The sequence below is a fragment of the Genypterus blacodes genome, unplaced genomic scaffold, assembly GCF_046128005.1.
Source record: "Genypterus blacodes isolate CSIRO-AG114 ecotype Tasmania unplaced genomic scaffold, CSIRO-AGI_Gbla_v1 ptg000133l_1, whole genome shotgun sequence".
NCBI lineage: Eukaryota > Metazoa > Chordata > Actinopteri > Ophidiiformes > Ophidiidae > Genypterus > Genypterus blacodes.
Window position 1 is genome coordinate 7513187 of NW_027466935.1, and position 12484 is coordinate 7525670.

Consider the following 12484-nt stretch of genomic DNA (forward strand, 5'->3'; position numbering starts at 1 on the left):
TGTGTGTGTGTGTGTGTGTGTGTGTGTGTGTGTGTGTGTGTGTGCGCTGTATGTTTAGGCCCTTTACCCTTTGACCCTCAAGTCCTACAATTGAAAGACTGTGTGGGTCCATCCATATAAGGGACACACATCCAGACATTTTTTGTATCAGATGTTACATGTAGAATGTTCACCAAGCTGGACAAATGCCACTTTTATCCCTCAAAATTTTGATGGAACAAACTGGTTGAATGGGTGTGGCTCATTCTGCAAAATATGCTGTATCTCATGAATGAAGTGAGGGCGTGTGTGTGGAGGGGGGCAGGGGGGGTCGTGGTGTAATCAATAACCTGTTTAATATCTTCATTGAGATACTGAATCATAATTAGTGGAATACTCGGCCTTGGCGGAGGTATTAACTCTATAAGTGCCTTCTAGTGCTTTGTGTCGTAATGAATAATGCCATCCGGGATCATAACCTTTCCTCAATTGATAACGCGAACAGAATTTCATCACATTTGTGTTTGGGAATACCCAGTCTGGTCCAGTCACCTTGACAACATTGGCCCAATGACAGCGCACACGCAAACTAGGCCAGCCAATCAGAGGCGCCCGGCGAAGCTGCATGTCATTTCTGCCCCGCTTTGCAACCTGCGCCGTGTTTTGTTTGTCTGCCTGCCTGGCGTGATATCCCGGGTTCTCCTGGCTCCGTGAGAACGGCGGAGATCTCCCTCACCTCCACGGTCATCCCCTCCCCCGCCCGCTCCGCCGCCGCCCCGCTCATGAGGGCTCCGGCAACCGCAGAGGACGCACGGAGCGGGAGAGAAAGGAGCACCGGGGGCTTTGGAGTCAGCAGGATGATGAGACACTGACGAGGCATTTTCTCCCCGGTGACAAGAGACAATCTCGGCGCATCTTCTTCCCTCTTCCTCTCCCTCTTCTCCTCCATACCGACCATGGCCCTGGTGACTCTGCAGCGCTCTCCCACCCCCAGTGCAGCATCCTCGGGCAGCACCACCAACAGCAGCGCGGGGGAGGTAAGCGGCAAAGGTCGTCGTTTTTCTCTCAGTGTGTGTGTGTGTGTGTGTGTGTGTGTGTGTGCGTGCGTGCGTGTGCGTGTGCGTGTGTACGAATGGAGGATGCGTGCGCCCGCCCGCAGTCCTTCCAGGCCGGGGCGGCGTTTCCGCGTGCATGATGCGGGGAGGACCGGCCACAAAGCCCGCTGCAGTGTGGCGTTCATGTTCTGGAGTAAACAAAACCCCGCAGGCTTCGAGCGTTCATCCTGCGGCGTTGCGTTCAGGCTTTTCCTCCCTCTTGTATCAGTGGAAATGCAGCCAACGTGTAGGGACGAGGGAGGAGACGTTATTAAGCGGAATGTCAACATTTCTTCGTCGGTCGAACACCTTTTATTCTCAGTCGAAGCCCACCACAATCCAGTGTTGGTGAACTTGAACCCAGATATCGTTGTGTGGCCCCTTATTTTACATCCCGTTGGATGTCACATTAAGTAGTTTTAACCCCTTAAATGCAGCTTTTGCTAAACCAATTCCTGGTTAACAAATTTGAATGTGGAGCAGCGCCGGATTTCCCTGTTAAAATAATCAAATCTGGGTTGTGTAGTGCTCCAGTTTCCATGTTTAGGAAAGTGTATTATTGCTGTGAAGTAGCTTGGCTGAGCTACACTTCAGTGACGTTTGCCTTTAATAATAACAATCAGGTCTGCGTCTCTCTGCCTGTGATTCTGAAACGTTGCACGTGTGTGACGTGTTTTTGCTGAATTTGCGCTCTTTGAATCTGCCCTGATGATGTAAGTGGCACTTTCACGGTCTTCACGGTGAGAGTGTACCAGCAGGGGGCGCTGACACGTCACCCTGAAGTGTTTACTGGAGCTGCATTTCAAATCTGAGGGATTAGAGCCCAAATTGATATTTGTCTTCTTCTCTCGCTTACTGGTCTGCTGTGTTTATAATGTTGTTACCCTCAGATTAATTTAACAGTTGATTTTATGTTCGCACTGCAAGAGAAACGGTTAAAACATGCCAAAATGATGCAAATATTCTTCAGAAAGTTTATTACTATTATTAATTTGTTACTTCAGTGGTCATAACTACAATTTAGAATCTAAATGTCTGTGTTTTCTCATGTTGTCAGGGCATTTAAAGAGGGAAGTTGCCAGGTTAATCTGATAAATTGATCAGTCGGTGCTGCTACAATCATTCAAATGTGATTAATTTAATACTTTTCACAGATGAGGTCAGTTAAACAGGCTGGATTATGTTTCTATATCATCAAAGTGATACAATGCAACACTAAGGACAGAAATTCTCCTCAATACAAAAGTATTTCCAGTGTTGTTTGATATTGGAATTCATTTGTGTTTTTTTTCTTTATGTCTTTCAGGATTTTGGGAGCGACGATGACCGGAAACTTAATCAGAGGTGAGATCTCATTGTGGTCAATTTACAGACCAAAAAAATGAACCCTTGGCGCTTTGATGGAGGATTGTATAATGTGTGTAATGGTTCCATTCTGTAACTGGGTTCAAAGGGTCGTTGACAGCGACACTCCATAGATCTGATTGGATTATTTCGGCTCGGATGCCTCTCTGAGTTCTTCCAGCAGAGACAGAATACGTGGGAAAAGTCACACACACATACACACACATCTGGCTATGTAAAAGCTGTTCTGGCAGCTGACGGGCCGCTGCAGGTCTCGCCCTTGGTCCTGAGGATTGGGTGATGTCAGCGAATGTGGCGCTGGGAGGCTTATCGCTGAGGCAGAAACCTGAAGCTGCTCCTTTCTAGCATCTCACAACTGTCAAGGAGCGAAACACAACACAGCTGGCAGCAGTAACGTAACGGCGAGCTGCAGCGCTGACCCCCCTGACTGCATACGCTCGTGTTTGCCGGCAAAACAGCTGAATTATGTACACGCTAATAATTTCTCCTGTCCAAATTCTCAAACGTCTTGACACACACAAAGCTTCCCTTCAATCAAACTGACGTTAAATTCATCAGAATTTGGGCACACATGTTGCCTTTGTGCTCGCCGGGTGTGTGTGTGTGTGTGTGTGTATGTGTGTGTGTGGGGCATTCAGTGTTGAAAGTGCCGTGTCATGCTTTCCCAGCGACATGTTTCTGTTGAGCCCCAGTGATTCATCAGAGTGTGAGCATTAATTGAGGATTCTGCATGTCAAACAGGCCCTCGCACAGCCATTAACATAGACTCTGACTCTGAGTCACATCACTCCGGCCCCCCTCCCTCTCCACACCGCCCACCTCGTGCATGAATGACGTTATTGTGGCAGACTGAGAGCTGATTGCCCAAGCACGCGCTGGGAAGAGGAGATAAGCCGTCGCTGGTGGGCAGAGCAGAGATCACAGATCCTCCCAGCAAGAGGGGGGAGTGTATGGAGAGATAGAAGAAGAGGAGAGGAGCACCTGACCCAGTGTGACACACTGCAGACATCAGCCTCCACAGGGATAAAGGAGCTGAGATTGATGTGACTGATGCCCACGCCAGGCTTCTTACCTGTGTAGTTTGAGGTGTTTGGGAGTCTTAGATTGGAGATTCAGGTTTTTGTCTGAGAAGGAAGAATCCAGCAGGATGCATGTGAAGCCGTCGCAGGAGGCCATGGTGTTTGTGGACAAAGCTGCTCTGACTCACAGGGAGATCTGCCGCTTGTAAGTTCAAAGATTTCAAAGAGACGGTTTCTAATAGACTGGAATGTTTGGAAGGTGGATGTTGTGACGGTGAGGTTAGTTTATTTTGCAGATTGAAACTCGCTGAAACTTCTTTTTCAGTGTTTTCCCTTCTTTTCCTTCACAATTCCCCAGAATATAACATAGATGTGTTGAACTCGATGGCGCTTTGTGAAATCTAAACATTAACATCTTGACTCGGCTCTGTCATGTCGTCTGCTGCATCTTCCTCCACGGATCATCATCATCATCGTTTGAGGAATGTTATTGGTGCTGACTTCGGTCTCTAGCCAGTCTAATGTTTTGTGTATTCGGCTCCGATTTTCTTAGGAAAGATCAAATCCATGATATGAGGTCACGATCAGAGCCAGAAGTCGGTGTATTCATAACAATAGATTCCATTGCACCACAGGGGGCTTATTTATTGCCTTATATCGAGTTTTTAGGGGTAAAAATGAAGAATCCAGTGGTGGTTTTGCTCTCTGCCGCTTGTTGATGATATGTGACTGATTTCACGTCTCTAAATTTCCAACTCGGCTCAAGTTTGTAAAGCGAAAGTTATGTTTTCCTCTTCAGTAAGGACAGCAGGGCGCACAGACAAAAGGCTTTGTGATGGTCCCACTCGGTCATACCAGGCTCTGTGTGTGGCGCTGACACAAAGCTGCACTGTGTTCCTCCTGCTCACTGCGGCCCTCAGAGAAAAGCTCGCAGTGAGCCAGCAGTCCTGCATCGGTACATGTGGGACAGGGAGACCAGGACGCGGTGCATCGCGGGCACTCTAAAGGTCAGCTGAGTCTGTTCGTCGGGGGCTGTAAAAGTCACCGGAGCAGGATTCTGCTGACACTCAGTCACTGATCTGAGCCTCTCATCCTGCCCACTGAACCAGCCGGGACTCTGCACGTGACAAGACATGAATCTACCTCGAGTTTGAGGCATGTCAGAGGTCACGGGGGTCCACAAACACATCACGCCCTCCCATGTTCACTTCACTGCTGTAACCATTAGAATGATCTTTACTTCATATTGCATATTAATGTTTAATTTCTGTCATTTTCAGCCTCAGTGAGAGCTTCTTCATGGTCAAAGGAGCTGCACTCTTCCTACAGCAGGGCAGCAATGCACAGGAACCAAAGACCCCAACGCACCACAAACATGCAGGTGGGCACACACACACACATTCACACACACACACAAGGTGTCTACTGAGATGGGTTTTCCTGTGATGCGGTGTTGAACATTAAGGAAACAAGTGTCCCACAATTCTTCACCCTGATCCTTCTGCTGTTGTTGTTTTTGTCAAGTCAAAATGTGAATTCTGCTGTTCGTGTGTGTGCTTCACTTTCAGGTGACTTACCACAGCACCTGCAGGTCATGTTCAAGATCCTGCGGTCTGAAGATCGTATAAAACTGGTCAGTATACTTACACACAAGCATATCCACCTTAACACCAACAGTACTACTAACCCTAACCCCGCCCCTCCTCCCTGTCCCTCAGGCTGTGCGGTTGGAGAGCGGCTGGTCAGACCGGGTTCGCTACATGGTCGTCATCTACACCACCGGCCACCAAGATACAGAAGAAAATATCGTCCTGGGAATGGACTTCACGGATAAGGACAGGTGCTTCAAACACTCCTCTGCCTCCTTATGTTACCTTAATACGGAGTAATCACATGTCAGATGTGTTCACATGTGTATGTTTACCTTTGCTTCCTCAGTAAAAGTTGCTCCATCGGGATGGTCCTGCCACTGTGGAGCGACACAAACATACATTTAGATGGAGACGGGTAAGATTTGTCGTCTTTCATCAGCTACAAACAAACAACTTGTCAAAAATGAGATTTAAAGGGAACGCTGACCCCTGCTGGTAGAAAAGCGAATCACACCCGTTTTGTCCAGTTTCAGCTGAGCTGTTAGAAAGCTGCCTCTGTGTGTGCTGGGAGAATATTCCACAGGCTTGAGTCCTGACTGGTGCCAGTCTGTGTTTACGTTCTAGTCAGTGGAGTCGTCTGAACCTGTCTGTCCTCTCCTTCTGTCTTCACCAGGGGCTTCAGCGTGAACACAGCAGGGAGGTCACACGTCTTCAAGCCTGTATCCGTGCAGGCCATGTGGTAAGTGAACTCATCGTCGTTTGTGTCCCATATCTATTCCATCGCTATTGTTGTGACTGTCAGGCTGGTTTGGACCGCACATCCCGCCTGCTGGTCATAACCAGAATTGCATTGTTTCCTTGTTGACTCTGTTCCTCTGGCTGATGTTGGATCCTTCGCTCAGGTCTTCCCTGCAGGTTCTCCACAAAGCGTGCGAGGTGTCGCGCCGCTTCAACTACTTCCAAGGTGGCATCGCTCTCACCTGGATGGCCTTCTACGAGAGCTGCGTCACCTCGGAGCAGAGCTGCGTCAACGAGTGGAACGTGCTGACCGACCTGGAGAGCAGCCGGCCGGACTCGCCCACCATGTTTGTGGACGGGTAAGATCCTCCTTCACTGATTGTGGTAAAGTAACAGCATCCACCTGCAGGAATGACACTTTGGACGCTGGTTTTCATTCAGGGCAGAAGCACTAATGATTGGTTCTGCACAGGCCCACAGAAAGAGAGAGGACGGAGTGTGTTATCAAAGCCAAGCTACGCAGCATCATGATGTTCCAGGACCTGGAGAACGTCACGTCGAAGGAGGTCCTTTATTCAAATCAGCTTCTCCTATGATTTGTATTTTCTAATATACAAAGAGGTCAAACTTCTGACAACAACAAGACAAAGTACAACACACTTATATACCTCCACGTTTCACCCTGATCCACAGATCCGCACCGAGCTGGAGCAGCACCTGAGCTGCAACCTGAAGGAGTACAAGGAGTTCATAGACAACGAGATGCTGGTGATCCTGGGTCAGATGGACAAAGCCACGCTCATCTTCGACCACCTGTACTTGGTGAGAACGTCTTGTTTTTGTTACTTTTACGTATTAAGTTTCTTTCTATTATTAAATGCAATAATAAATCCAAATGTTTCTGATGCACTCGCAGGGTTCCGAGTGGAACGCCTCCAACCTGGAAGATCTACAGGGCTGTGGGTAAGATTCTCATATAACAATAATTCATATAAACTTTTTCATACATTTGCTAAAGCTTTCATCTTTAAAAAAAAATAATATTTATCTCTGGATGTTCTAGTTTTATCAGGATTGTGAGTTGAAGAGTGTGTGTGTGTGTGTGTGTGTGTGTGTGTGTGTGTGTGTGTGTGTGTGTGTGTGTGTGTGTGTGTGTGTGTGTGTGTGTGTGTGTGTGTGTGTGTGTGTGTGTGTGTGTGTGTGTGTGTGTGTGTGTGTGTGTGTGTGTGTGTGTGTGTGTGTGCGCGCGCGTGTGTGTTGCGGTCACAGGGTGGGTTACATCCTGAATGTCACCCGGGAGATCGACAACTTCTTCCCGGGAACGTTCTCGTATCTGAACGTGCGCGTGTACGACGAGGAGGCGACGGATCTGCTGGCCCACTGGAACGACACTTACAACTTCATCGCCAAAGCCAAGTGAGTCTTAATTCAAGTTTAATTTAAGGGATTATTGTCAGAATATTCATGTATTTATGTAACAAACTAGTTCTGATGCTTGTTTCAGTCATTATCATTATTATAACATCAGTATCATCATGCTGCAGCCGTCACTATGAGTCCCAGTCCTGCACACTGGGATCGTGAGCACACATTTCTCCAACCAAGGCAGAAACAAAACCAGAGGAAGAGCTGAAACGGTGCCATCACTCTGGTTGCCACGCAACTGTCTAAGCAAGCTCGCTCTGAGCTCAAAGGAGGTTTTGGACCGTAAAAATTGGACGAGCTGCAGTTGAGCACAACAGCATCGCGTCAACGTGTGTCCAATTTAACACAAGATTTCCAGTGGTTGTGATTACGAATGAGTTTCTTTACTGTTCAACAGGAAGAACCATTCTAAGTGTCTGGTGCACTGTAAGATGGGAGTGAGCCGCTCCGCCTCCACGGTCATCGCCTACGCCATGAAGGAGTACGGCTGGTCTCTGGAGAAAGCCTACAACTTTGTCAAGCAGAAACGCAACATCGCTCAGCCCAACACCGCCTTCATGAAGCAGCTGGCGGAGTACGAGGGCATCCTGGACGCAAGGTAACCACAGCATCCCTGCATTCCTTCAAGTGGGAGCATTTACCATAAAGATTGATTAATCTCAAAGATCATTTCAGATAGAGATCACTGACCGTCACAGGCTCTCAGTAAACATGATTGTATCCTTGCCTTGATAGTAAACAGCGGCACAACAAGCTGTGGAGGCCCGGCACAGATGAGGAGGCTTCAGACGATCTGCAAGCCAGCGGCGGGGGGGAGACTCCGGTGCTCCGAGCCTCCTCTCGGGAGGAGGAGGCCTGGGGGGGATGTGGGGCGTCTCCCTGCAGGGCCGTGGGGCTGGAGATGGAGCCCCTCGACTCTCTCAACTACAATTACTACTTCAGACGTTTGTCGGACTCGGCGCTGGACAGTGAGCCCTCCACCCCTGTGAGAGGACCCCCGCTGCTGGGTATGGAAAGGGTTTTCATTGAGATCGAAGACGTGGAGAGAGACGCTCTGCTGGAGGACGAGACCTTCCCCATGGCCCACCTGGTCCTGCCCAGCGAGGGCACGGCCGCTCAGACCTGCGGACGCCTCGACCCCATGGAGGACATGAGGCTGAGGCTGGAGTTCAGCACTTTGGAGGAAGAAGATGAGGAGGAGGCCAAGAAGGAGGAAGCTGAGATGGCAGCGTTGGCTCAAACTCCTGGAAACTCGGATGGCAAGAAGGCGGGAGAGGGCGAGGAGAGCCGCTTAGGCTTAGCCAACCTGAACACCAACAACAGCAACCGCCTGGCTGCCAAACGCAGCTGCCCTGCAGGCTTTGATGTGAGTCCAGAAAATGAAGCTTCTTTTAACATGTCACAACATCAATTCTAAGTTTAGTCTTAATTTAGTTCATATTCAGCGTATGAGTTTATATTAGATGAGGTTAGGTAATGTTTTTTGTAAGCATCCTATCTTAACCTAAATACCCTGAGTGCCTCATTTGTCTCTGCTCACACTGACCATGTGTTTGGTTCCATTTCAATCCCTTTAGGACAGCGGCAGTACAGGAAACCCTTTGAAAGTCAAGCCCTCCTATCAGTCGTGTAAAGACTGCCTGCGTCTGCCACAGGGGCGGCGCTGTGACCGCCCGGCAGGAGGCCGCACCCACCGCCTTAACCCCACCCGTCACTGCACTGTCCCCACCATATCCATAGATCCTCCAGGCACTCATTTTGTCTCCACGCCAATCCTGCCTCCCGTGCCGGCAGCCAGCCAGAAAGCGATGTCGCCCATGAGCTGCGAGGACATGGAGGGGCCCACAGCGGGGGAGGGCGAGGGGGAGATATCGAGGGGAGGAAGAGGGTGCGGCGAGGGGGCTTTCAATGCACTGGGCTCCGCCGAAGGCCCGCAGATGGAGTCGTCTGAGCTCCACCTGCAGATGGGGATGGAGTTCAGTCTGGAGCTGATGCGACAGAGGACGGAGCAGCTGTCAGGCTTGTCCATGGAGGGACAGCTGCCTATGGGCTCCCTGCCCTAATGGAGCGCAGGGTGGGGTGGAGGAGGAGGAGGAGGAAGAGGAGGAGGCTTTTCAGGCCTCCACCAGCTACACGATGACGACGAAGACTGCTGCTGCTGTGGTGTCTCTACTCTCTGCTTTGACCAGAAACGAGGCTCTGCTCCGGGGCCTCGCATGCCGCAAAGGGTCAACATGAGGATGACTTGTCAGGGGGTGGCGGGGGGACGAAGATGTTTAGGTGTCCTCCTGGCTGAGGCCTGTCGGGTTTGTTTGCTGCACCCTGGAGGACCATCCCAGCTCCCCACAGTGCAGCGCCGTGCAAACTGCCACTCTGCCCTCCACAGACTCGGTTTTGGCGCGAGTTCCCGTGACACGAGACGGCGGCGTTTGTTCTTCTCCTAGCCCCTGAACTCTGAAGATTTATCTATAACTAGCACTTTGGTGTTGATGGAGGGAAAAAATATCAGAAGTAAGATACTTTGGTCAGTGTACTACTGTGTTTTTTCCATCCAAATCATCCAGTATTCAAATCAAAAGTATTTTCTGAGGACGCTCCACGTGGATTTGCAGTTGAGCCTCTGCATCTCCGAGGCGTGTTACTGCTGATCATTCACTCCTCACGTGTCCTCACTGTTCTCCCTGCTGCAGCTGCTTTTTGCATCACGAGAGGGTAAATTCACGTGAAGGCGTAATAATCTTCTTTTATTTTGAAAGTACGTAAGCTTACAGTCTTGTTTTATTGCTTCTTCGTACTAAAACATCAGACCTCTGACCGCCATCGTCTCATTTTTGGACAAAGACTGTTTTTGTTGACGCTCTCCACAGTGACTGGTTCACCCTGAGCTCCTTGATTAAACTTCATGTAATCATCAGCACTCCTTTAAATCCACTCATGACTTTTTTTTTGGGGGGGCGGGATTACGCAACGGTACCATATCTGCATCGCCCTCATCATGGGGATTGGCTTCAGTCCACTTGTGATTCTGTAGATCTGAGTCTCTAAACTGGCTCTTTCAAACCTTAAGCTACTTTTTACTAAACTTATACAACATTGGCAAAAGGCACAGTGATCGTGTAGGGAATCAAACATTGGTGCACAACTCTTCTTACCCAGCAGCCATAGAGAGACGTCGGTATCTGAAGTCTGATCTTTGGGTTTCCGATTTTTAAATTTCATCACGTTCCAATTTTCTCCATTTTGCACTTCTTGTCGAGTCGAGACGTTTAACAGTATTATGATGGGAACACGTCACTAAACTCAGGCTTATGTCATCAGATTAAGTTGCCATCTCCTTCACTTCCGCCTCACTTTATTCTTATTCCCTGACTTATTTATTTATATGTCTTTTGTTTTCATTTATGCACATTTCCAAAGACATCTTTAAAGCATATTGCGCACAGCTTTTTGGGATGAATTGTTTGGTTATTGGTTGTTGTTGTTGTTGTTGTCAAAGGCACGCTGGATGTGCTGGGAGCAGAAGTGAATGCTGACGTGTTTGTATGCAGGAAAAGCACATGGAAGACTAATTACTGTGTTTACTACGAGACATGAGAGTCATTTACAAATCTTTGTCTTTTTCCTTTTGCTTTTTGTGTTTTTGAAAACAGCCAAACCTGCATAAACAAAAACTTTGCAGCCGATGTTCCCGTCTGACAGGATCCTGCAGGGTTAGTGATTAGATTGACGGTAATTTGGTTTTTGCCTGTAAACGACATCCGCCAAGTTCTTGACTGCAGGATTGCGTAACACCCAGATGAGATAGATAATGAAGTTTGCGGTGGTAAAAGCTGCAGGATAAAGCAGGTCATATGTGTGTGTGTGTGAGACTGTGCTGATGCCTGTGTGACGTCATCAACTGTGCAGTGACGTCACCCTACCTGCTAAGCCCCGCCTCTTCTCCTCCCCTTCCTCCTCCCAGGCCTCATGTTTTCTCTTTGTTTGTATATTTAAGTGCCTTAACCTCGGCCTTAGCTCCGTCACGGCTTTGCTAAGCGTGTCTATTTTCTTTGTTAGTTTTTCTATTTGATTGACATTACTCGGCCTCCTGGCGTTGTATATCTCGGCACATAAACATGATGTATGCAAACACACTGAAGCTTTTACACAGCGGATCCCTCCAGCTCACACCCGCACACACACATGTATTCGACGAACTTCCATTTATGAATAGCCTATATTATTATCGTACTTGTTTGATATTGTTGAAACTCGTGGTACACTGTATTGGTTCAATAGCTGGCTGAAGAACCTTACCTGGCGATGCTGGAATGAGAGCTATTATTTACATTAAAGACGTTAGATAGGATGCCTTCTGAAATTTAACACTGTATAGTTTTTATCTCTACAATTTGCTATTTGGAGTAAATTAGCCTGCAGTCGTGAATATTACAAAGCACTGATAACGCTACTGTGTATTGACATTTCCTCATGGTTCAGTTCTCGCGTTGGTACCACAGCCAATCCTCGCCGACGCGTTCAGGCTCCACAGTTTTATTTATTTTTTACTGCGTTATTCCCTGGCAGCAGGAATTGAACCGACAATCCTAATTAAGAGCCAGAAGTCCACGACTCGGACGTTGATAAGATAATACGCCGCCGGCTGGTTAGAGGGGCGTTTATAGGGAGTGGTGATTCTACAGCACAAAGGGTTAAATCTGCCCCCCATCAGCATGCAAGCTTGAGATGGTCTGAGTGAATGAGTGACAAACGCACGCGGGAGTAATATTTTTGTTCTGGCTACTTTTTGTTTAACTTTTGTGTATTGTACATTGCCAATGTTTATGTGTAATGCACTTTTTTTTACATTTTGTTATAATGATGTCCAGTCTAATGTTTGTCATGGGAATAAACCATTTCCTCTTGCGCAATCACTTCTTATTAGTGAGCTTTGTTGTTGTAATTGTTATTATTATTAGTGAGTGTTTCAAAGATGGACGAGTCAGTGGCAGTTTGTTGAAAGTTGAAATTGATCTATCCTCTTATCAGTATCGTTTCATTGAATTAAATACTAATATCAATGAAAGAGCTTTTTGCTTCTATGAAACTCCACAGTCTGTCTGCCTCAACTTGGCGTATTGGTTAAACTTGCTCTGAGCTCTTTTTATTGAATTAGTCAAATGAAGTCTGAGAGCAGCTGAGATGTGATAACAGGAGCAGAAAGCAGACGGACGGGCAGCGGAGCATCAGTTCCAGTCCCCAGCTCCTGTGAGTACGCTCTTTAAGTCGGTGT

The 12484-nt window shown here is 48.0% G+C and overlaps 1 protein-coding gene across 1 annotated transcript; it reads left to right on the top strand.

Moving 5' to 3' along the window:
• The first annotated feature begins 750 nt into the window (after positions 1-750).
• On the top strand, positions 751-12109 carry ssh1b (slingshot protein phosphatase 1b). The gene is made up of 15 exons (XM_076163569.1): positions 751-1016; positions 2380-2417; positions 4738-4838; positions 5026-5090; positions 5176-5297; positions 5396-5464; positions 5723-5788; positions 5952-6146; positions 6260-6353; positions 6481-6609; positions 6704-6750; positions 7057-7203; positions 7610-7810; positions 7948-8578; positions 8790-12109. The coding sequence occupies exons 1-15, from the start codon at positions 936-938 to the stop codon at positions 9273-9275; spliced, it is 2472 nt and encodes an 823-aa protein (XP_076019684.1). The 5' UTR covers positions 751-935; the 3' UTR covers positions 9276-12109.
• The last annotated feature ends 375 nt before the right edge of the window (positions 12110-12484 follow it).

Bases quoted from the DNA above. Each gene is read 5' to 3' on its own strand.
- ssh1b (XM_076163569.1), top strand. From the start codon at position 936: ATGGCCCTGGTGACTCTGCAGCGCTCTCCCACCCCCAGTGCAGCATCC. The intron at 4,839-5,025 runs GTGGGCACACAC...CTTCACTTTCAG, and splicing joins AACGCACCACAAACATGCAG to GTGACTTACCACAGCACCTG. The intron at 6,147-6,259 runs GTAAGATCCTCC...GGTTCTGCACAG, and splicing joins CCCACCATGTTTGTGGACGG to GCCCACAGAAAGAGAGAGGA.